Here is a 25,559-nt window from a genome sequence, read left to right as displayed (position 1 = left end):
TAATTGCTTTGCAATGCTGTAATAGTTTCTGGTGTACAACAACATGAATCAGCTAAAAGTACATATATCCCCTCCCTCTTGAGCCTCTGTCCCACCCCACCCCTTCTCCCACCTAGGGACAAGGCCATCACAGAGCTCGGAGCTGAGCTCCTGTGTTATACAGCTGCCTCCCACTAGCTGTCTGTTTACATGCGGTAGTGTATATAAGTCAATGCTACTTTCTCAGTTCCCCCACCCTCTCCATCCCCAACTGTGTCCACAAGTCGGTTCTCTGAGAAAACCGTTATTTTTAAGGCATGTAGCTGGAGCTCTATGGGAAGCTCCCACAGGATTATGGAGCTGTGGTTGTCACGCAGGAACCAGGGCCGGTGAAAGGCGTGACTGTTGGCTGGTGTGCCTTCACCGCTCTGCTCAGACTTGATCTGCAAAGCGCCTTGGCAGCAGGGCAAGCTGTTAGTGTGGTCCGGTGAGGCCCAGAGAGGTTCAGTGACTTGCATAGCTAGTACGCGGTAGAAGACAGACTGAAATTCAAGCCTGGCTTTTCCAAAAGCCGGGCTCCTGATGGCTTTCTCCCACAGTCAGCACAAGCTAGCTCCCAAAGCGTGAAAGCTGGATTCTAGTAGTCTGTATTGACACTTTCTTCAAGAGCCTGGAAAGAGGAGCTCTCCAACAGGAAGTAATTCAGCCTGACCTAGTCAGCAAATCACACCCCAGGGCGCTGGCAGGCTCACGGGATGAGGCTGGCTTCTCAAAGAACCCCATTCATGCCTTCTGCCCTTCAGCTGGTCATTGGAGGAAACTCTGTTTCCTTTATCAGCATCCTCTTGCCAAGCCTGGGGCAACCTGAAGATGTGTGTTACCCACACCAGGGGTGAGGGCTTCCCTTCCTCCAACCCCATTCCCTTCAACTCCCTTCCCAATTCAGAAACATTCAGCCTAAGGGTGGAAGTAGAGAAAAGCAGACACATTACTTTGCTGACAAAGGTCCGTATGGTTTTTCCAGTGGTCATGTATGGATGTGAGAGTTGGACCATAAAGAAAGTGGAATGCTGAAGAATTGATGCTTTTGAACTGTGGTGGTGTTGGAGAAGACTCTTGAGAGTCCCTTGGACTGCAAGAAGATCCAACCAGTCCATTCTGAAGGAGATCAGTCCTGAATATTCACTGGAAGGACTGATGCTGGAGCTGAAACTCCAGTACTTTGGCCACCTGACTGACTCACTGGAAAAGACCCTGATGCTGGGAAAGATTGAAGGCAGGAGGAGAAGGGGACGGCAGGACGAGATGGTTGGATGCCATCACTGACATGATGGACATGAGCAAGCTCTGGGAGTTGGTGATGGACAGGGAAGCCTGGAGTGCTGCAGTCCATGGGGTTGCAAAAAGTCGGACGTGACTGAACGACTGAACTGAAGAGTGGAAGTGAAGCAGAGGGAGCCCCCAGGTTCCCCCTTCTCTGTCCCACATGTTGGGTGGCCACGCTCTCTTACCCTCAGGGTCAGTTTAGACCCTGGCCATCAGCATCTGGTGTTAAAAGAACTGTGGAAAAGGAGGGATTGCCCAAGGAGATGCACCACTGCATCCATAGCTCCTGCCTGGGAAGAGATATTTCATTCCTTCTCTGAAGCTCTTTATGCACGCCTTGAGGCAAATACATTTCAAAATCTGAAAAATTCCATCTGGAATGAAAAATTTTCCTTAGCCCCACTCTGCACACATTTTTTTTTTAAATGTAGGGAAAAAAATGTTTTTAATGTGAGTTCTTTGTGGAAGCAAGCCCTATGGCTTATCCCCATACCCACCCCAAACTCAAGTTGTTTATTTGATGTACAGGAGACAGCCATGTATCTGAGGGCAGGATGATTGGGCAAAGTTAGGTGAGGATTTTGGAGTGGGCTGGCAACTACTTGGCATGCTCCGGGTGGCTTGAAGCATGGAACAGGGATTTGGGGGTGCTGTGTAGACACCAGTGAGTTTCCCCCAGTGCCTCCATCCCTCAAGCTCTTCCTCTGCATCCTGGACAAGCACAGTCTTGCTTGGGACTCTGTCTTTTTCGGTTGTGTCCTTACTGAGAACTTCCTCCTCGCACTCGCCAGACATCCCAGTTGCAACTTGCCTCAGGTACCCACTCTAATCCCAGTGGGGAGAAATCAGCTAATTTCTCTGTGGTTTAGGCCAGATTTTAATTGACTGTGATACCAATTAAGTGTTCAGGAAATCTGTCCTATCCTAGAGGAATGAAAACTCACGCGGGGGCTGAAACTGCCTCCTAAAAGGGTGTGAGACAGAACTCCCCAGAAGGGCTTCCTCCTCTAACCAGAATCTCCCCATTGTCTTGCAGAGATCAGGAATGGAAATCTCAAGGCCATCCTAGGCCTCTTCTTCAGCCTCTCCCGGTACAAGCAGCAGCAGCAGCAGCAGCAGCCGCCGCAGCCCCAGAAGCCGCACCTCCCCTCGCCACTGCCGCCCGCCGGGTCCCAGGTGGCAGGGGCCCCCTCCCAGTGCCAGGCTGGCCCTCCTCAGCAGCAGGTGCCAGCCACCCCCCAAGCCCCGTGCCAGCCTCACCAACCAGCGCCACATCAGCCATCAAAAGCACAAGCCGAGATGCAGTCCAGGTGGGCACTTCTCGTCAACTGATAATTCGGCTTTTCTCAGGGTCTTCTTCACACTGACCCTCTTCTAGCCTGCGCCCCACGTGGTTCGCATTTGCGCTTCTGCAGATCTGAGAACTACCAGTAGTTTTTGGGGAATCAGCATGACCTTGAAATGGATGTGCCTGGTGGAGATAGGGGTATTAGAGATCAGAGTCACCAGCCGCTCCCGCCTTAAACTCTAGCTTGTTAACACACACATGCTCGTAGGCAATAAACAGCCCCTAAAATAGACTTCAAACTTCTGTGTGTCAGCCTACAGGCTGGGTATTCAGTGTTATACGTACAAAACAGTTTTGCTTAGTGGAGGCAGAAGTTCTCCAGCAGATACCTCTGCTTTGCCAGAAGAGAAATCCCGAGAAACCCAGAAGAAAGATAGCAAGTGGTTTTTAGCAGGACGAGAGGCTGCCCACTTCCCTGAGTGGGCCAGTATCTCCTGATGGGGAGCCGTTCCCAGTCAGTGTGCCTGGGTTTTGTTGACCTTGGAGCCTGAGGATCAGTGTCTGCCATGGCCCTCTGCTGTTTGGATCAGGACCGAGTTTTTGTTGGTGTTTCCAGAGGATCTTGCAAGGAATGGTATACCAGCAGAACGACAGAACAGTTACCGTCTACACTGTTCACATGCTAATAGCTGCATTCCTAAACAACACCACAAAAAATCACTTCATAAAACGAAAAATATAGAGGAGGGGATTAGGAACTAGAAAGTTTTTGACTCATAGTAAAGTTTTGGAGAAAAAAAAATTTTTTTAAGCCATAAAACTTTAGCTATCAAACCTAAATGCCACGACTCAAATTGATTGCTTGATTTCATTGAATATGTGCAACAGAGTGATGGCTTTTTCTTTCCAGTCCCCCAGAGCACCAGCATTAATAATCATAGGTTTTCTCACATACCGTCATGCCCTTGGTAGCCATTTGTAGTTGGGCAAAGCACAAAGTGGTTGAAACAAAGCAGCTGCCCTCGAGATGGTTAATGGTCACAGCTGTCTTTCCCCAGGAGAAGTGCTGCTTCCCAACTGTGATTGTGTTAAAACCAGCAGTGACAGATGTGATGTAAGTCAGAACCCCTAATTAATTATCTAATTATATCCCATTCTCATTGTGAAAATCTGTGGACCAGCAGGGATGCCTGGACTAGCAACAAGGCCTGGACAGCCAGGCAGCCAGCCTCCACACCTCTGCCCAGAAGGGCCCCCTGGGTGGAAGCCATTCTGTGATCCCTAGTGGGGTCAGGATGACCACATGACCTGGGCATCATTTCCCACACTGCATGCTGCAGAGTGCTTATTCCCTGGATAGCAACTTGCAGGGAAGGGTTCTATGGGGGAAAAATTGGTGCCTGCTCCTTACATCCTGCTGGAGGAGGCAGGCAAAAGTGGGAAGAGAAATATCAGAAGTGGTAGTACAAGAAGATAATGAGATTCAGAGGGATTGGGTTCATAATTTAAGTTGGGTTGATAGGTTTCTCTGAGGACCTGACACCAAAGTAGAAATGGGAGTGACAGAGAGCTCGCCATGCAGGTGTGGAATAGATCAGGGAGACGGGAGCAGCTGGTGCAAAGGCCCTGTGGTAGGAGTAAGCTGGGCAAGTTGGAGGAGCCGAGAGAAGGCTAGTATGGCTGGAGCCCTGTGGGTGAAGGGGAGTGTGAAGTGAAAGGCAGCCTTATAAGCAAAGAGTGCTGCCACCATTGACATGAAAGACAATGAGACTGGTCACCCCTGTAGTGTGTAGTGCCATAGCCCTGAAGCAAGGTCACAGGGACAGCTATGCAGGCTGAAGAGTCAGTATTTCATTCTAAAGGTAATTAAGCCATTGGGCAGTCTTGAGCAGGAAGGAGACTTAATTTACAGTTGTTATTTTAAAATCACTTTTGTTTCTCTCTAGAGAATAAGACTGTGGAAGGGTCAAGAATAGAAGGAAAGATCCCAGCTAAGAGGCTTTGTCATCCTCTAGGTCAGCGGTCTCCAACCTTCTTGGCACCAGTTTCGTGGAAGACAATTTTTCCATGGACCAGGGCAGGGTGGTGGTGGTTTCAGGATGATTTAAGCACATTACATTTGTTGTGCACTTTTTTTCTATTACTGTTATATCAGCTCCACCTCGGATCATGAGGCATTAGCTCTCAGAGGCTGGGGAATCCCTGCTCTAGGTGACAGTGGCTTAGATCAAGGTGGTGGAGCAAGTGTGGAGATGGATCAGTTCGGGTATTTTAGAGGATGAGCCAACAGAACTACAGGTAGATTGACTGTCTGGCGTGAGGAAGGGAGGAATCACAGACAAGTCCTTGATTTCCAGCTTGAGTGTTTAGGCAAATGGTGGCGCTTACTAAGACAAGGAACCTGGGGGCGCCGGTAGGGGAAAGGACTTGTGTACCCTGGGAATCTTTAGAAGAAGGTGTAGAAAGCCTTCTCAAACTGAGCCACAGAACTCTTCTTATAAGAGTGTCTCATTGCATAGGGTTCCAAGGAACACGTGTTGAAAAACACTGGGCTTCTGTCATTGAGCTATGATAGCCTGAGGCATCCGTCACCACAGTAAGCTTTTGTCTTCTCAAAAGAACCAGACGTCCCAGTCAGGATACCCATCTCCCAGTAAGAAAAAGCATCCTGCTGTTAATAAATGCTTTACCTAGAGGGACTTCCCTGGCAGTGCAGTGGTTGAGACTTTGCACTTCGACTGCAGGGCGCACGGGATCCATCCCTAGCCAGGGAAAAAGGATCCTGCATGCCGTGTGGTGTGGTCAAAAAACTGCAAGAGTGAAAAATAGATGCTTTACCTAAAGAGCAGCCACACTCACTTAAGCCAGGTTTTTAATGTCCATTTTTTCCAGAGTGGTTCCTGCCATCATGCCTCCTGACCCTACAATGTGGTGATGAGACAAGTCGGGCCAGGGAATCGTTCTGTGTCCTCCTTCACCCTTTACTTGGCCCCCTTCACCCTTTATTTGGCCCCTGTTGGGTTACTTTAGCAGATGGTTGGTTTTATCCATGACATACTGATGCTTTCTAGTTTTCCTTCCGGAGGATAATCTTGTTCTCAAAGTCTAGAGATGTGATACTCCATACTCATGTGCTGGCTGTAAATTTAAAAACAGTAAAGTCACTTCTCTGGCTTAGTTCCATTGTATTTCTATCCCCAAGTTCTGATAGCCCAGATCCCAAGGGTAATGGTTCAGACCCTTGATCATTAACATCAAATGTTGACACAACTCCCAAATACCAGGTTTGTGTTGATCCTTCCTTAGAGCTCCACTAGGCACAAACATGCCTAAACACCATGCCTCTCAAGATAGCAAATACTAAAACTTGACAACTTTTCCATAATGTTTGTTAATTTAAAAAACAGAGTTGTGGAAGCTTAGCAAGGAAAATTGAGATACTGGCATAAAGGAGAAAGCAATTCCTCTATGGTGACTAAATGGAGACTGACTTTTACTTCTTCTTATCAGCTTTTCTCATTAATTTACATGATGGCTGAGAAGTCGATCCACCTTTCACCTTGTGAAGTTCCTCTCTCTCTGTGTCTCGTTTACATCGTATCAATATTTAGCTTTTTAGAAAAATACAAAGAATTGCTTTTAAAAAAATTCATTCTCTGTCTTCCTTCACATCCTAAGTTTTGAGACTCCAGCATTGTATTTCTCACCTCAGATCCTTTTATGCACATGTTATAGGTGCTATGGATGCAAGAAAGATAAATATTTCTCTCTTTCATAAGGCAGTAAATAAGCTGAACCATTTATTAAGTCCATCCATGATTCTTCTTATTCATAAGTTTATGGTGTAAAGCCCAGAACGTAGCAAGTTCAGAAGATTTGAAATGGTCATTGCTGATACCATGGACAGCAAACATTCCTGAGACCAGCCAAACTTGAAAATATCTCCACCCTTATTTGGGCTTCCCCGGTGGCTCAGCTGGTAAAGAATCTGCCTGCCAATGCAGGAGACACAAGAGATGTGGGTTTGATCCCTGGGTCAGGAAGCTTCCCTGGAGAAGGAAATGGCAACCCACCCCACTATTCTTGCCTGGAAAATCATGGACAGGGGGCTGGTGGTCCACCGTTCATGGGGTCGCAAAGAGTCATACATGACTGAACACCCAGGCCACCCTTATTTAGGGTCAGCTTAGTGGGATATTCAGGACACTCCTCCAGAGAGCACTCCAATAGAATAAGCAAGTGGAGTAGAAACATCTGAATACTTTAGAAAGGTACAAAGTTTACTTGTCAGAGACCTCTGGCTTTAGGGTCTCATTGCGGAAGAAGACCGTGTAGTGACTGATGGCAGAAAAGAGATTTGGAGTTAAGAAAAAGAAAACCACCAAAGTTCTCAGATAATCTGGGGCAGCAGTTTCCTTACGTTGGAGTTTTATCAAATTAGACCTAAGAAGAAGGCTGCATGTGGTAGAAAAATCGGGCAGAGGGAAACCCGGGGGCTTTTGCTGTGTCTCGGGACCCCTGTTGATAATGTGTTTAACGCCTCTTCTCTCCTCTCAGTCATCTCTTCCACTTTTTTCTTTCCTGTCATGCAGTGCATCTTCCAAGGACTCATCACAAAGCAAAATCATCCGCTTCACTCTGGGTCAGAAAAAGATCTCTAGGTTAGACCTTGTCCACGTCCCGCAAAGCATGATTTCAACCCAGCCCCTCGTCCGACCCTTTGCCCTGGCTGCACTTCCTTTTGGTCCTCCGCCTCCTGACATGTTTGGAGTTTGGGAAAAACCAAACATGCTTTGGCTGATGACCAAGTGTTGAGTGTTAGAGTTTCGAGAGTGGCCCTGGGGCTGAAGGTGTGTGTGTGTGTGTGTGTGTGTGTGGGTGTGTGGGGGTGTGGGGGTGTGGGTGTGGGTGTGGGTGTGGGGGTGTGGGGGTGTGGGGGTGTGGGGGTGTGGGTGTGGGTGTGGGTGTGGGTGTGGGTGTGGGTGTGTGTGTGTGTGGGTGTGTGTGTGTGTGTGTGTGTGTGAGATTGTGGTCATGAGGTTGAGTTCTACTTAACGTCTCTGCATCTCATTGAGTTTTTTTTGTCTTTGATTGTTTGGACATCAAAGTCCATTCTGACTTAGAGAGGTGAGTTTGTAGATGGCTTTCTATAGTAATTTTATGATGAGCTTGACTCCCTGCTCTATCCTGGCCCTGATCCCCCCTCACCTGCATCTTGTTTTATGTCTGTTATGCTTTTTGTTATTGGTGCTGTCGTAAAATGACTAACGTGGGATTGGTTTTCCCCCTGAGTGTTAAAGACCTGAAGCATGAATCTAATTGTTTGGAGGAGATGGAGCAACAAGGCAACTATGTCTCATTTTTATTTCTGGATGCTCTTGTGTACATGGATGGATCACCTCAGTTGCCTGAAAATAAAAACTAGGCCTGCTCACTAATTAATTCTCTTGACTCAGCTTGGCGTCTACCACATCCTGTGAGGACCCGTGCCAGGATACGGGAAACGCCAGTTATATCCTTGTACCTACTGTGTGTTAACAGCTAACATTTATTGAATGTATATTAGGCCCAATATGAATGCATTATCTTAATCTTCAAGTCAGTCTTCTTGCGGTAGGTCATGTTGTTATCCCCATTTTATAGATGAGGAAACTAAAATTTAGCAAGTTCGGTACGTTATCAAAGACACACAGAAAGCAGAAAAACCAGGACTTGAGCCCAGGTAATCTGACCCCAGACCTCACTGTAACCACTGAGTCACAGCTCTCCCCTCCACCTCCTCCTCCTTGAATTCTGGTACGTGACTTAGCACAGCATACAAACCTGGATTGTTGATGCTGGTTTTTAAAATCTTACATTTCAACCATTCCTTCTGGCCTTTTGCCTCATCACGTCCTTGTAGCATCCTGACAGAAATAAAATCTCGTCCTCGTTATTTTCAGCTAGTATTTCTTTTCATTGAATCTGACTTCAAGCTAAAAGGATGCCCAGACTCTGTTTCTCTCCGTATTCATGTAACCCATGGCTACAGAAGGTCTGCATGCCGCCCCCCACTCTCTTAGGCTCTGTCTGAATGCCTTTTCTAATAGTTAACTTTTCTATAAAGCTTACACCTGGGGAGGCTCAACTCAGGATCCACCTGGCTGTGGGGAGAAGCTACAGGGCCCTGCCACAGGGCAGCTGCTTTTCTGTAGAGCAAGTCAGCCTGTTAGCCAGACTTGGTACTGGGGGACCTACCGTCATCACTGCCTTCTAGCCTTGTGTTGGAGAAGGCAATGGCACCCCACTCCAGTACTCTTGCCTGGAAAATCCCATGGACGGAGGAGCCTGGTAGGCTGCAGTCCATGGGGTCGCGAAGAGTCAGACACGACTGAGCAACTTCACGTTCACTTTTCACTTTCATGCATTGGAGAAGGAAATGGCAGCCCACTCCAGTGGTCTTGCCTGGAGAATCCCAGGGATGGGGGAGCCTGGTGGGCTGCCGTCTCTGGGGTTGCACAGAGTCGGACACGCTGAGGCGACTCAGCAGCAGCAGCAGCTGTGTGTCTTAGTGTGCTCATGCTCTTAAGGCGCATCCCTGTAGACTGGGTGATTCAACACAGGTTTATTGCTCACAGCTCTGGAGGCTGGGGAATCCAGGATCAGGGTGCTAACACCGTCTGGTTGGTGAGAGCCCACCTCCTGCTTTCCAGAGGGTTGTGTTCTTCCTGTGTCCTCACATGGCAGAGAGCAGAGAGAAGCAAGCTCTCCTGTCTCTCCTGAGGCAGCTCCACCTTTGTCTTGCTGATTGCCGAACCTAGGGTCGGCAAGGCGTGAGTGGGGAAGCTGAAAGAAAATGAGAGGAGCCATAGGAACCACAGACACCCTTTATTCTGCTGTGGCCGTTGCAGCAGACGCATGGGCTGTTTCAGGTGCTGTTTATATAGGTATACGTGAACAAAGGTGGTGCGTGGCCAAGTTAGTATGTCATGATACTTGTCTGCATTGCTATAAATGATCTTAGCTGTTTCATAACCAGGCCGAGTCATTGTTTATAGGATGTGGGGCAAGTGAGCCTGACCATCGCCATCTGGGCTAACTGCTATTCCCCTGTAAGCTTCATGACCTCATGACCTCCCCAAGAGCCCTCTCCAGATCCGTCACACTGGCATGACACGGTATGCATTTGGGGAGAAGGGAGCACAGACATGCAGTCCTTAGCACTGTGCTACAGACTGACTGCTTTCCCTAACAGCACGAGGCCCGAGTCAGATAGATGCCCACTGTCCCCACCCCAACACACAGTGAGCTGGGATCCCATTTTGTGTGTGTGTATCATGCAAAGTCCTACGCAGGAAAGGAAGGGGGTGGGGAGCCTGGAGGAAACCTGAAATCTAGTGTTTGTTCCCACGATGTGCTTAGTTCTGAGAGAGAGAGAAGACAGGAGCTAGTTGGGAAATAATCTAATTGAAAGCACATGCACATCCCCTGAACGATGTCTTATCAGTCCCAGATGATGGAAGGAGGTGGAGTTGCAGGGAGGGGTGGGAAGAGAGGAAGAACTGAATGATGGGCTGGTCTGCCCTGCCCTGGAGGCGTGCTGGGCACAGGCCTTCCAAACTGACCCAAAGCCAAGGTCTGGCTTCCTATCAGAGTCCTGGTGCTCATGCTCAGTCCTGTCCGACTCTGTGACCCTATGGCTGCAGCCCGCCAGGCTCCTCTGCCCGTGGGATTTCTCAAGCAAGAACACTGGAGTGGATTGCCATTTCCTCCTCCAGGGCATCTTCCTAACCCAGGAATCAAACCCTCGTCTCCTGCAGCTCCTATATGGAAGGCAATTCTTGACCTCTGAGCCACCAGGCAAGCCCAGTCCCTCACCTGGATTTCCTTTTGGATGCGTTTTGTTTCTGATGAGCCTGATAAAGGGATTGTTGTTGTTGTTCAATCACTCAGCTGTGTCTGACACTTTGCGACCCCATGGACTGCAGCACACCAGGCTTCCCTGTCTTTCACTAGCTCCTGGAGTTTGCTCAAACTCATGTCCATTGAGTGGGTGATATATAATGATCATCTGAATTAAATTCACCCATTCCAGCCCATTTTAGTTCACTGATTCCTCCTAAAATGTCGATGTTCACTCTTGTCATCTCTTGCTTGACCGAAGGCATCTTCTTTTATTATTTGCCTGACACTCCTTTTTGCCTTCTTCTCACCCCCACTTTCCCACCACTAGCCTTGAGCACAATCTTAATACAGATTTTAGCTGATCAGGCACCGGGGGTTGCAGTGAAGTTTGGTTGCCAAAAGAAACAGCCCTGCCTACCCCTCTGGCTGAGTTGGACACCTCTTCCAGAGCTCTGGAAATAAGTCTCTTTTCAGGTGCGAATACTGATGAAGTCTCTGGAAATAAGTTTCTTTTCGGGTGCAAATACCTGCCTGAGCCAGACACCTAGACAGGCACCAGGGGTGTTGAGCAGGGAGGGAAGCCTCACCTTGAGTCTACAGGAAAGGAACTGATAGAGGGAGCTGGTACAGGGATGAAGAATTTCCATGAATTTCCACCTCTGATCACTGCGTTGTGTTGATAAGAGATCTTGGTATCCCTGTGAGCCTCAGGTCTTTAGGCTTATTCTACCTGTGGGAGGCACTGAAGCCTGGTGACTAAGAGTGCAGCTTTGCAGTCAAACCTAGCAAACCCTGTGTTCACCGCTTACTATGTTACCTGGGCTAATTAGTTAATTTCCATCCTTGTTGGTAAAAAGTAGTCCTGCCTCACTCACAGTGCTGTGTGGATTAAATAAAGTCATTGCCAGCCCTTTGCTGCCTGGCGTGTAATCAGTGCACCGTAACTAGCTGATAGGCTACTGTTGGTGGTTTCAGCTGATCTGGTCCAGCTCTGGGGTGTCCCACAGAGTTGATCTCTACACGACCATCTGGTGGAGAGGAATCAGCGTGGCTAATAGTTCAGTCCTCTCCACCCAGCTGCTGAAAAGCAGATGCTGTGGAGTTGAGAGACTTGGCATTTAATCATCTTGTCTGGCAAAAAGCATCTCCGATTATGACCTCTGCCCTCCGAGATCTTTAGCACGTGCACGCAAGCTGCCATCTCTCCGGGGTGGGGGGTGGGGCATCTTCTGCTCCTGGCCTTTGAAGTGGTTTGTGGGAGAACCACTGTCTTCCTCTCATTAGCAAGTACAGCAAGTGGAGCCAGAACGCACACGCAGGTTATGTGCCGGGAATGGCAGTCTTACCGCCCTGCCCGCTTGGCTGTGCACATGCGTGTTGGAGACATTGACCGCGGGCTCCCAGAGCAGCAGAGTTTTCCTTCTGCTCCTCTGTTACGCCTCTTCCCTTAAACGTCATTTTTTCAAAAAGCAGCATGCGTGTTTCAGAGAACCCATCCGTGTCCCCTCATTTTGTAGCTGTTGTCTGGACCTGGAATGGTCACAGGAAGCAGAGTCCCTCTCACAAAGGAGCTGTTGGAACCTTCCGGCACTCTGGATGAGGCAGGGTGTGGATGATTTGAGGTTGACTTGCTGCACTCTCTCTGCTTGTTCTGAGGCGGGCACTGCGGGGCAGCATCTGTTCTGGTACCTGCCGCTGTTCCCCATGAGCACGACCCAGCTCTGCTTTGGAAGGATGCTAAATGGACAAACAGCTGCTGCTCCCAGGCCGGGAGAGAAGTGGTCCTGATACGCAAGGATGTTAACAAGAATCAGCTTCAGAAGGTTGGCTGGGGCCTGTACCATTGGACACTGGAAGCTACTCTGCTTTTCAGCTCTAGCTCTACTCTCAGCCTCCAGGATGACTGTCTCCTTGCTGGAGGACCGGACCCAGTCCAGGGTTCATAGTGTGACCCTAAGGCTGGCCCCACCTGCTTTTCCAGCCTCGTTTCCTCCCACGCTGCCCCCCACAAACCCCAGCACACACCAGCCCTTTCTTTCCTCTGCTTTTCTGTAAGCTTCCCTCTGCATAAGCCCTCTGCCCCTTATCTTCTTGCCCCCTACTCACATTCCAGACACTGATTCTTTCTCTGGGTCGTTTTTATTTGAAACCTTCCCTGACCATCCACCAACTTCCAAGGTCGTCATTTTCCTTCCCAGGATTACTTCTGACCTTTCATGTTCTTTTATCAACACATATGTAATTTAGCTAGAATCCATCAGCCCTTAAGATCTAAATAAGACCGAGCTAGAACCCTGTGATGGTCTTTTGGAGCTGCTATAATAAAGCACCACAGATCGGGTGACGTATAAGCAGCAGAAATTTATTGCTAACAGTTCTGGAGACTGGAAGACCAGGGTCAAGGTGCCAGCCTGGTTGGATTCTGGTAAAGGCCCGCTTCAAGGCTGTGGGCTGCCGACTTCTTGCTGTGTCCTCGCAGGGTGGAAGAGGCGAGCTAGCGCTCTGGGTCCTTGTTTATAAGGGCATTAATCTCATTCATGTGGCTCTGCCTAATGGCCTCATCAACTCCCTAATACCATCACACTGGGCATTACGATTTCAACACACGAATCGGGGTAAGGAAGGACTCAGGGACACAGACATAGCATATCCCTTCTTCAGTTTGTGGAGTCCAGTGCCCTCACACAGATGGCTCAGGTATCTTCGGTTCTCATGGGCACCTTTGCCTTTGAAATCCTGCGCTTTCAATTCAGTCTGAATGAATTCAGTTTGTGGATTGACTCATCCCAAGGGATGTTTCGGTTCCCTCCTAGGTGGATCCAAATGAAGCTCTTTTTCTTACTTCCCACCCGCTACACATTCACTCATGGCGTTTGTTTGTGGGGCAGACTCTGCTGAAAGTTTCAGAGGAATGGAGGGCTTGCTTTGGAGCAAGCAGCTGTCTCACCCCGTTCACAACAGAACCCAAGTTTTAAAGCACAGTGTTCACAGGGATTCCTTCTGACACTCGGAAGAAGTTACTTGATCTCCACCCAGTTTTCCCATTTGATCAAGTTAAGGGTGCTGTTCTTACTAGGGTGTGATGGTGGTGAGGTAGGGAGTGATGTGAGTTGGCTTGAGCTTTATGGTGGCTTTTGATGGCTCGGTATGTGCTACCCATCTTTATTTGCCGTGTCAGCTGCCCTCAAGGCCTTCCAGACCTCCTCTTCCAGGTCTCAGAAAACTTGGCACAACCTGCAGCCATTAAGGGGTATGTCAATCTGTGTAGCACCTCTAGGTTCTGACTCAAGGAGGAGATGATGGTGACTGCACCTGGGAAACCAGAGCTGTCTCAGTTAATCCAGGACTTAGGATGTCTCAGTCTGGGGAGTGGAGCTCACAGATGGCTCACAGGTACCCCAAGTGTAAGGTCTTTGTCACAAATACTTGGATGAAGGAGTTGTTCTTCTCCATTGTTCCTTAGGGAAATGATGAATCCTGTTTGCCAAAGCCTGTCATGCCTCTTTGGAAATGTTGATCTCCAGCTCTCTTCTGCTTCTTTAACTTAGACCTATTTCCTTCTTTATTTGTGCGATTCTTTTTTTATACCATAACATGTTTTCTTTATGACCGTGTCCAGTTCCTTTAGGAATCTACACTCAGCCTAGAGGAGGAGGAGGGGAACCAACCTGCAATGAGTACTTAAACAGCAGGCTGGACATTAAGTCCCATTTCAAGTTTACAGTTATCCCATGGGGCATTTTACTATTATTCCAAAGTGACAAACACAATATGAGTCTCAGATTATAACAATGGCCCAATATTATGTCTGTATTTGAAAGGAAAAAGCTCATTTTATCCACTATATCACACTGCTTCATAGAGGACCAGGTTGCCCACCTCATTCAAAGATGTGGCCATCCCATGCATTACTGATTTCTTGCCTCCATAATGGCCCTGTGCCGCCCTGAAAAATCTGTGGTCCAGTCCCAGGTTAGAGCAGGGAGGCCTCTCTGGCCACTCTGAAAGGAACACATCTTTTCCCTCCTCGATGCTTTTTGCTTCCCTGTTCTTTGCCAGTTCCACACTGGAGTAGAATGCTGTGGCCTGTGTTAGCCTGCACTACTTAAAACTGTTGCTATGACATCATCTTGGAACAAGTCCATCATCCTTTTCCAGCCTATCTGTGGACATAAAAACTCCTGCAGAGTCCAGCCTGGAGGAGCCCCACGTCAGCACCTGCAGCAGCTCCACCTCTGGCTGTGAGTCCTCAGATAACACTGTCCATCTTGGAGACTTTACAAGATGTTTGTGCTGGAATCAGAACCTCGAGATACCAAGATCCCTTTGCTGGGCCTCTTCTGATTGGTTAAGCTGGCCACTTTGGTCCCCAAACACAGGCCCTGACATTGCTGGTTCTGCATCCCTCTCTGTGCCTGTCCTCATGGGGTGACTATCTTCCCCAAATAAGATGGGGTAACTTAACAGAGGGGTAAATCCCCCTAGTGTAGTGAGAAGTGAGGCCTTCCCTCTGCCACTTTTTTGGGGAAAACTCACCCCCTTCCTTCTCTCCTAGCTCCCAGTTAAGGAACTGGGCCAGCTTTTTCTTGACTGTATGAATTTTACAGTTCTCTCACACCAGCTCATGTTCTCTGCTTACTGTATAGCCATCTTTCTTGCTTAGCCAACAAGAAAAAAGTTTAAAGTGTTTGCCTGCTTCTATCTAAAATGCTTCCAGACTGCAGACTTCTTTGGTGCTTTCTTACAGATTTGTGTGGAAAGAGAAGGCTGAAAGCTTTATGAGTTGAAAATTCAGACTTATCACTAGATCTAATGCTGGTCAGCTGAGGTTCCAGTGGCTTTTAAACACTGCTAAGTGGGTTTTAGCTAAAAGATATTACTAAATATTTCATCATTTATTCATCTTTCAACTTTAATGATTGGAAACAGTCTGCCTAGTAGTCCCTGAACAAAAATTCTGATCTGGGGAGTCTTAGCCTTAACTCTCTGGGGAATGGGCCATAATATCTTTAGACACATTACTAAAGATTAGTCTACTGATTTTATTTCCCAAACCACCCCAAAAATGAAGTGTTTTATTTAAAGGGAAAGTGTGTGTCTTTAGGCTAACAGACTTCTGCTCATTTTACAGAAGGAATATATGATTTTATCTATCTACTTAAGAGAAGCTGGGCTTCAATCTCAGAGTAACGTCTACAGAGACAGGTTGTCAGGTGTTGAAGGAAAATGTATGTCTGAACAAATGTTTCCATCCAGGCCATAAGTTTTCATTGCAGACGTGTTAGGTTCTCAGGTAGCAGTTCCCTTTATGTCCATCATAAGTTTAATCTTTTTCTTGATACTTACATCCCTAGATTATGGCAAAAAAAAAAAAAAACCCATTTTAAATACCTTTCAGAAGAGATGCACATAAAACGTAAACAGTTTAGTGTCTCAACAGGGCTTTATGTTCCACTCTTGATAGAATTTGAGATGACATGATTTGGTCCTGTTGAAAATTAAAATTACTCATCCAGGAGAAAAAAGAAGATGAGCTTTGCTTTATTATTATTATTGATCATCCTGTGTGGCTTGTGGCATCTTAGTTCCCTGACTAGGGATTGAACTTGGGGCATGGCATTGCAAGCCCAGAATCCTAACCCCTGGGCCACCAGGGAACTCCTGACCTTTGTATTTCTGATCAGCAAACATAGTCGTATATTTCTCTTTCTGTGCTCGAAGGGAAACAGCTCATACGTTGCCTTTGGACTGAGGTCGTTATAGCCTGGATGTCTGTGGTGGTCCCACTGAGTCCTTGGACTAGCAAGCCACCACAGAGCCGATGTCTTGAATGGTTTCTTTTCCCTCTTGCATGGCTGCAGTTCCTTCTTCTGAGATGCTACTGTTTTCCTGAGACTGAAGCGATTACTCTGTTGCTTTTGCATTTCAGACTTCCAGGTCCTACCGCGAGGGTATCCGCTGCAGGCAGCGAGGCCAAGACACGCGGAGGGTCAGCCACTGCTAACAACCGACGGAGCCAGAGCTTTAACAACTATGACAAGTCTAAACCGGTCACTTCCCCACCCCCGCCATCAAGCAGCCACGAGAAAGGTAAGCCACTTTCTTGGGGGTCCTTTCTGACATCTTCCTTTATAGCAGATCCAGTTCCTTGGGGTAAGTGTGGGACTGCAAATACAGTGAGGGGAACTGCTCAGAAGAACATGCTCGGTTGGCAGGACCTTTGTTAGCAGAGGTATTAATAAGGGGAGGAAAATATTGCATTTTCGTAGTTTCCAGCAGGAATAGCTATGTTTGTCTGGGTAGGGTCCAGAAGACACATAGAAGCAATATAAGAGTTTGCAATCTGAAAATAAATTTTCATAGAACATGCTGTATAGAGTAGACGATTCTCTAGAAATGAAGCTTTGTGAGCTGATAGGTTTTTACCCATCAGAAGTGATGTGAGGGCAATTAGAAACAAGAGGATTCTCACCCTTTGAAGAAGTCAGAAATGTAGGTTGGCTAAATGAATGTCTTGGCTACATATAAGGAGTAGGCAGCATTCCTCCTGGCATTCTGATAATATAACTCTTACCAAAAAAGGATAAGATTTGTTTTTAAATTTTGACTGCATAGCACTGAAGTTTTAGGTTATGGGAAAAAGGTAAATAACCCTGTGGGGACTCTTGCATAGAAGTTAATAAGACAGACCTTAGCTTGCTGCAGTCTGTGTCTCATGAGACATTGGAGAAATGGGGAAATTGAGACAGCTTTGAAGATTCTTCAGTAACAAGCAGCTGCTGTTGCTGCTAAGTCGCTTCAGTCATGTCTGACTCTATGTGACCCCATGGACTGCAGCCCACCAGGCTCCTCCGTCCATGGGAGTTTCCAGGCAAGAGTATTGGAGTGGGGTGCCATTGCCTTCCTCCTAAAGTGTTCTGGACTTCTTGGGGTGGGGGTGGGGGGCCTTCCCAGGCCCCTTGAAAGCACTTCTGCCTGGTAGTGTGGAATCATTCCAGGGCTTATCCTGAGTGCCCCCTCTTCCCCTGGGACCCGGGAGAGCTGCCTCCTGATCCCTAAAGTATTTCTGGAGACTGGCAGCTCTTCCACCATGAATGAGATCAGAAACCCTGCACTCACCCCTCCAGCCCACGATAACTTGGTCCAGTAGACCCTATACCCACCTCCACCTGGAACACTGGAGGAAACGTGAAGGAAATCTACATAGGGCTGAGGTATATATGGCTGAAGGTTTCCCCAACAAGGCAAGAGGAACTCTGCACCCGGCCCTAAAGCTATAGTCAGAAGGTCTCAACCACTGACGACTCTGATCCAGCCTTCCACTTTTGCCTCAGGGAAAACATTTCTTTTTTCTTTTTCCACCTCCCTTCCCCCTCCTCCTTTCCTTTTCTTTACCATACCCAAGTATATTCTTGTTGAAAGTGTGTTTAAATTACAAAAACAATACATGCTTGTAAAATGGTACAAGTTTTTATCAAATAAAAGTTCTCCTCCATATGTTCCCTGAAGGACACCAGTATAAACTATTCTGTGCATAACCTTCCAGATACATTTATATACATAGATAAGCTAGAAGAGAACTGTTTTGTTGAGCTCCTATTTTGTGCCTCATTGAATCCCCCCAAGTTGTATTGTTATCCTCCCTTACAAAGGATGGAACTAAGGGAAAGAGAGGTTAAGTACTTGCTGAGGTCACAGCAGAGAGTGAGAGGTGGAGATGGTACTGAACTCAGGTACTTTGGTTCCAGAATCACAGTTTATACAGTGCTTTTCCTGAAAGTAGAAAGGAAATGCTCTAAGCTTTCTTTGCTCACTGAGAGTTGGTTAAAGGCGTGCAGGTTGAAGGAGGTGGGGAGAAAGGAGAAGATGTTGGGAAAGGTTGTGTGGGGCTTTCTGCTAGACCGGCCTGCCCTTGTTCCATAATCCTTTGGGGAGAAGAGACATGAAAAAAGTTTCAAGGATGGATGTGAGGCCAGTGTCCAAAAAGTTGAGAAAATAAGGAAAAGGTTCGCCGTGGAGGGAACACACATGGGAGGGTGCAGGGTTGGTGGCCGGACCTGTGTCCCAGGGCCAGCACGACAGAGGGTCACTCAGGCAGCCCAGTCGGGGCTGCCCTCTGACACTGGGGCAGCCACCAGTCTGCTTCTGTCCCGGGCGGGGGTTGCCGTGTGCGCCCCAAGTGAGCAGACAGCCGGGAGGCCTTCTGCAGGACAGGGCTGTGGGTCCTGACAGAGGCATCGCCCCAGGGAAGGGCTCCAGCGTCGAAGTAAGGAAAGCCATATTCAGTTGTGGAGCGCATAATATTTGCCAGGGACTTTGGTTTTCGCGATGTTACTTGATCTTCACAAACATTCCATGAGGTGAATATTAACTCCGTTTTACAGATAAAATGAGGCTAAATGAGATTAGTAACTTTCCCTGACTGGTAGTTGAGGGCTGCAGTTCATGTCCGCGTCTAGCTCCTGGAATTGAACTCCGGCTCTGTCCTGTCCCCTGGGGTGGCTGTGAGGAGCGTCAAGTGAGGGAATACGCCTGAGAATGTTTTGGAAGCTGTACATGCTCACAATCCTGTAAGGATTTGCAGGGATAAAAATTACTGCTGGAGGGTCAGGTGCACCCGAGGTACATTTATTAACCCTCTCCTGCCCTGAGGAGCTGAGGGAGAGCAAGGTTGGGACAGACCTGGGTGCTTTTTATTACTTTTCCACTGTCCTGAGGTAAAGGGTTATGGAGTTTTACCTTCAGAGACTGTCAGTATTTCCTCCTCCTTTGCTCATGGCCCCTGTGTTCTCCCTTGAATCTGACCTTGCAGACTGAAGTTGGCGGCTTGCGTGCAAAATATAGTTTGTGGTCAGGGAACAGAAATAACTCAGCCACCTGGTCGTGTGTAAGACCCAACAGGTACTTAGGCACATTAGATATCATTCTTCATCTGGAGAAAGCTTGGAGAAAGCTTCATGAGCAGATAAATTGCCGTTCAGTGTGCTTGGAGCTCTAGTTGAGGTGTGGACTGCTTTCCGATGAGGTCAGGTCCGGGATAGAATCTCATTACCTGTCCTTCCTTGAAACGTTCTTGTGGGTCAGTCAGACCTGAATGGCACTTTGTTCTGGCTTGTCACTCTCAGGTGAACCAACTCATCTGCTTTTCTCTGTGACCCGCGGACCTAGGATTTCCAGTCCTAAAGTTTGCTCTAATCATATCAGTAAGTTCATTATTCTGTCAATAAATGGCAAAAATATGTCAACATTTAGTCCCAATTTTAAAAAAAGGATTAAGAGGAATAAAAGGAAAATTGTAATGAGCAACTTTTCAAAAACCCCAGTGCACTTTATACTTCCTGCTAAAGCATTCCTCTTAAAATCTTGCCCCAAAATACAAACTCCCCTTTTGTCATCATCACTGAATTGAGTTCTGATTATACTGAGCAATCAACTGAGATGTAAAATAGAAGAAAATAACAAGTAATACCTCCTTCTGAGTTAGGAAAAAAACGCCAGGACTCACACAGTTCCTTACTTTGTCCCTTAGGGTGGCCAAGGACATAGGTGACACACAAAACCCAGAAATGCCCTGTGTAGCCACACATCCTGTTAGTTTTCCTAGAGATTTAGGTTTCAGATTTCATAGGTTTGGAAGAAAGTTTGCGGAGCCTTAGGCTTTAGAAACCCTGCTAGTTGTCCGTTGCATCATTATCGCTCATCGTTTGGGTCCACCTTTGCATCTGCACTCCTGCAGGCGACAGCCAGGCCGAGCCTTGCCTGGCCTGAATGTGTCAGGAGGACCCTGCAGAATGTGTCCTCAGCATCAGCTCTGAAACGTCTGTCAAGGGGTGGCCGGGACTTAGGGTGGCCCTTCACTTTCTCATTTGGCTTTTAGCGACTTTAAGGCTCCAGGCCAGAATTGCAGATTTTCAGGGAAGATGAAATAGCTGGTTTTTTTTCCACCCCCCCCCCCAACATTTGTGGCATGATCTCTTTTCTCTTCCTTCCATTCCCTCACTTACATCCTCTGAATGGGTAATACTGCCAGAAATTTAATACATTTCTAAAATATTTAGTCCATCATATAAATTTGGAATGCTTAGTATTCCTAGACCGAATTCTATGCATAAGGAGAATGGTCTTTTCTGAATATTAATGTCTTCTTCATTTTATAGAAAGAATATATTTATTTTCAAGACAAAAATAATTATATTAAAATATTCAGGCAATACAAATTTATTAAAAGAAAAAAAAAAAGCCTCTGTAATCCCACTTCCCAAACAAAGCTACTGCTTACCATTTAATTCGGATTCCTCTATTGGGCTTCCGCAGTGGCTCAGTGGTAAAGAATCCACCTGACAGTGTAGGAGATTCAAGAGACGTGGGTTCAATCCCTGGGTCAAGGAAATGGCAGGCCGCTCCAGTATTCTCGCCTGGAAAATTCGATAGACAGAGGAGCCTGGCGGGCTACAGTTCATGGGGTCGTAAAAGAGTTGGACAGAACTGAATGACTAAACAACATTGTTTTCATGCATATACTATTACATTTTTTGTGTGGTTTTTTTTTTAAGTTTTCTGTATTTCCTTATTTTAAATCATAGTTAAACGTATATACTGTAACATTTTGATAAATTTTTCCTAATGTTCACTCTTTTCCAGGAACTATTTGAAATACTTTATACAGGACACCTTAAGTCTTATAAATAAAATGACCAAATCTTGGACAGACATTTTTTAATGGATCATTCATTTTCTTTCTTCATAAAATTGTTGCATGGTGTTCCATTGTATGAACTTACTTTAATATTTTCAGTCACTTTCATTTAGATGGCTTCTAATTTTTTGATGTTATAAATAGTTTTGAGGTTAATGTCCTCATGTGTCTTTTTTGCATGTATACAACTGTTTCAATGAAATTGCTTATTGAAGGGTATCTGCACATTTTACACTTGTTTTAACAGTGCCAAATTTTGCTCCCAAAAGGTTATCTCTATTTATAATTTCTAGCAACAGTGTGTGAGAGGATTAGTTTCTCTCCATATTTGACACTTTTATTTTCATTCTCCTGGGAAAAAAATATTTTGTCTTCGAAATTAGCAAATTATTTTAAGACGCTGACGTATATAACAAGATCATTTGCTAAAAACTAATCTTGGTACCTTACTGACAGTCACAACTGGTGACCGTGGCTTAGCGCAAACGCACTTGGGTTTGAGATCAAGCTCGCTCCTACCCGGCACTCAAGACACTTCTCCAGGCCTCAGCTTTCCCTTCTGTAAAGGGTCTAAAGTTCTCTGTCACTGAGTCACTGCGAAGCATTAATGAATTCTTTGATTTTAACTGGCTGTTTGGCTCTACCAGCGCTTTCTAGTGGGTTCCTTCCTCAGGCCTTCATTCTCTGTGTCGCTTCCTTCTTCCTTGTTCACTTCTGCCTGTGCTGGGCAGACAAGGAGAGCCAGACATGGCTGGAGATAGGATTTTAACAGCGCTTAGCACAATGTCATGTCTGAATAACATTGGAGCCACTGATTTAGAATCTGTGTGGTGGAGCAGAAGGATGTGCGCTCATCTTCTCCTGCAAGAATTCCAAAATTACAACTTGCTGCTGAACGACCATCAACTGGATATGTTAGTTCCCACCAAAAACAGATACCCCATGTCCAGGGGCAGAGGAGAAGCCACAGCAAGACGGTAGGAGGGGCGAAGTCACATTTAAAATCAAACCCCATACCTACCAGAGATCCTCGGAGGGCTCACACAAAACCTTTCGTTTTGTTTGCTGCACCAGGAGGCCCCTCAGAGACTGAGCCAGACCTGCCTTTGAGTGTTTGAGTGTCTCCTGCGGAGGTACAGGTCAGCAGTGGCCTGCCACAGGGGCAAGGGGCTCTGGGTGCAGCAGAGCTGGGTGTGGCATAAGCCCTCTTGAGGAGATCGCCATTAATCCCACCACAGAGCATGGGACTGGGGAAATACCCTTGGAGGGCACAAACAAAATCTTGTGTCCACCAGGACCCAGGAGAAATGAGCAGTGAGCCCACAGGAGACTGACCCAGACTAGCCTGTGAGTGTCCAGGAGGCTCCAGCAGAGACGTGGGTCAGTGGCGGCCTGCGGCCGGGTCAGGAGCGCTGAGTGAGGCAGTGCAGCATGGGACCTTCTGAAGGAGATCCCATTTCCTTCATTATCCTCGCCATAGCTTGGCCTCGGGTCAAAACACAGGGAGGCAACACAGCTCTGCCCATCAACAGAAAATTGTATTAAAGATTTACTGAGCATGGCCCCGCCCTTCAGAACAAGACCCAGATTCCCCCACAGTCAGTCTCTCCCAGCAGGAAGCTTCCATCAGCCTCTTATCCTTCTCCATCAGAGGGCAGACAGAATGAAAACCACAATCACAGAAAACTCATCAAACTGATCACATGGACCACAGCCTTGTCTAACTCAATGAAACTATGAGCAACACCGTTTAGGGCCACCCAAACTGGATGGGTCATGGTGGAGAGTTCTGACAAAACATGGTCCTCTGGAGAAGGGAATGGCAAACCACTTCAGTATTCTTGCCTTGAGAACCCCATGAACAGTATGAAAAGGCCAAAAGATAGGATACTGAAAGAGGGACTCCCCAGGTCGGTAGTTGTCCAATATGCTACTGGAGAAGAGTGGAAAAGTAACTCCAGAAAGAATGAAGAGACAGAACCAAAGCGAAAACATCGCCCAGTTGTGGATGTGACTGGTGATGGAAGTAAAGTCCGATGCTGTAAAGAGCAGTATTCCGTGGGAACCTGGAATTTTAGGTCCATGAATCAAAGTAAATTGGAAGTGGTCAAACAGGAGATGGCAAGAGTGAACACTGACATTTTAGGAATCAGTGAACTAAAATGGACCGGAACCAGTTCAGTTCAGTCGCTCAGTCATGTCTGACTCTGCAACCCCATGGACTGCAGCATGAGTCAGTGATGCCATCCAAACATCTCATCCTCTGTCATCCCCATCAGCTCCCACCTTTAATCTCTCCCAGCATCAGGGTCTTTGGATGGCATCACTGACTCTATGGATATGAGTTTAAGCAAGCTCCGGGGGTTGGTGATGGACAGGGAGGCCTGGTGTGCTGCAGTCCATGGGATTGCAAAGAGTCAGACATGACTGAGTGACTGAACTGAACCGATAAACTTGTCACTTTGTGGTTGGCAAGGCAAGCTCTTTATCAGGCTTAGTGAATGGGAGAGGGAAGCATGAAAAAGTTGCCCATGTTCTGCTGTTAATCAAGATACTGACCTAAAATTACAGTTTAGATGAAGCTGATTCAGTGGTCCAGGTCATGCAAAAGAGCGTATGGTTGGGGTGCCCATGTTTCATGTTGCCTTTGTTCAGTACCATTTGTGCCCAACTTTGGGCTGGAGGTTGTGACAGTGAGGACTGGGTGCTGGACAGCTTGGGGAAAGGGTGATGCTTACTGTTGTTGCTCAGTCGCTAATTCGTGTCTGATGAACTGCATGAATTGCAGCACACCAGGCTTGTCTGTCCATCACTATCTCCTGGAGCTTGCTCAAAGTCACGTCCATAGAGTCAGTGATGCCATCCAACCATTTCATCCTCTGTCGTCCCCTTCTCCCCCTGCCTTCAATCTTTCCCAGCATCAGGGTCTTTTCCAGTGAGTCAGCTCTTTGCATCATGTGGTCAAATTGTTGGAGGTTCAGCTTTAGCATCAGTCCTTCCAATGAATATTCAGTGTTGCTTTCCTTTAGAATGGACTGGTTTGACCTCCTAGCAGTCCAAGGGACTCTCAAGAGTCTTCTCAACACCACAGTTCCTCGTGGTATAATAGGGATGTGCTCAGAGTCGTGAAGAAGAAGGCTGAGGAAGACATCAGAGAGGCAGTATCATTTGCCCTGATTTCCACCTGAAGATTTTTGCTGAGAGCAAAGGAAGGGGAGTTTGAGAAGGAATGGTGCATTCACCCTTCCGGTCGGGAGGACCTGTGTGGGCTCGGGTATTAGTAGCCTCACAAGGTCCTGCAGAGGGAAACTTCTGCAAGATCATTTCAGTGTTGGGGTAGGGGTCATCAGGGGACCCCTGCCATTCCAGAGCTGTCACCCCAGACAAGGTGAGAGCTTGGGAACCTGTCTGTGTTCATGGGTGATAGTCACCTCAGTTTGAGGATCAGATGTGATGTCACCATGACCCTTCAGCCTGAAGGCTTTATTGTCTGAGCCATCTCAAATGTTTGAACCAGGGTATCGTTGTGTTTAAAGAAGTCTCTCATGTTACCTAATGAGTCAGGTCCCACTGCTCGCTGCTTTACAAAATCAATTCTCACAGATGTTGATAGAAAGGAAAGGTACCTTTAACTAGAATGCCAGCGATCTGGGGAGATGATGGACTCACTGTTCCCCCAAAACCCACCCCTGAAGATTCTGTTAAGCCTTGAAAGCTTTTAGAGGGAAACGAGGAGGTAACCTGAGTTAATCACTAAGATGGGGGTCAGAGTCCTCACCATCCCTCCATATGCAGACTTGCGCGCAGCCTTGTCGACTCCTTGTGATCTTCCTCCAGATATTATCTTGGTCACACAGTTATTTCTGAAGATTACTGAAGGGGAAGCCAGGGCAGAGGTCTGCTCTGTTAATTACTTATTCTTCATTCCTACTTCTTTGATCAACAGAAACCACCACCAAGTTAGGCAGGGTATTATCTGTCAGTCAATAGATCTGAAATATGTGTTCGGGCCAGAGATGAGTAAGTCACGGGGGTGCTTGGTTTAAAGGTTAGTTACAATGTCGCTTTGCTAAAGTGACAAGAAAAGGGGCTTCCTGCTGAGGGTGGTTTCCTGCAAAGAGCTGGGCGAACCATCTAGCAATAAGCTCAGTGACTCAGCTGTTAAGGTGGGCAGGCAGGGTGAGATAGATGCTTCCAGAGCTAGGGACCTCACGTGGCACTGAAGGGGGAAAGCACATCTGGCAGGGCCTTTCACCAGCTGTACCAGTCTCTCGGGCCAGAATACAGTTATCTCAGGAGAAAAGTTTTGGGCCCAGCAATTAAACAGAAAGTGTTTCCCTTGAAGGCAGCCAACTGACTTTGAGTTCTGGCCCTGTCATCTCCCAG

The 25,559-nt window shown here is 47.2% G+C and overlaps 1 protein-coding gene across 6 annotated transcripts in view; it reads left to right on the top strand.

Annotated features, from left to right (window-relative positions):
• The window catches only part of NAV2 (neuron navigator 2), a 427,183-nt gene that overhangs the window by 183,222 nt on the left and 218,402 nt on the right, over positions 1–25,559 (top strand). For 4 of the 6 annotated variants that reach the window (XM_018043153.1, XM_018043157.1, XM_018043158.1 and 1 more), the window contains exons 5-7: positions 2,342–2,615; positions 7,186–7,254; positions 16,407–16,567. In XM_018043153.1, coding sequence (XP_017898642.1) covers positions 2,342–2,615; positions 7,186–7,254; positions 16,407–16,567 — 504 coding nt within the window. The remainder of the gene's footprint in view (positions 1–2,341; positions 2,616–7,185; positions 7,255–16,406; positions 16,568–25,559) is intronic. The other 2 variants (XM_018043156.1, XM_018043155.1) reach the window with 1 other exon arrangement.

This window comes from Capra hircus, chromosome 29 (assembly GCF_001704415.2).
Source record: "Capra hircus breed San Clemente chromosome 29, ASM170441v1, whole genome shotgun sequence".
Taxonomy (NCBI): Eukaryota; Metazoa; Chordata; class Mammalia; order Artiodactyla; family Bovidae; genus Capra; species Capra hircus.
The sequence above is the reverse complement of the archived record's forward strand: the minus strand, read 5'-3'. Positions and strand labels throughout refer to the sequence as shown.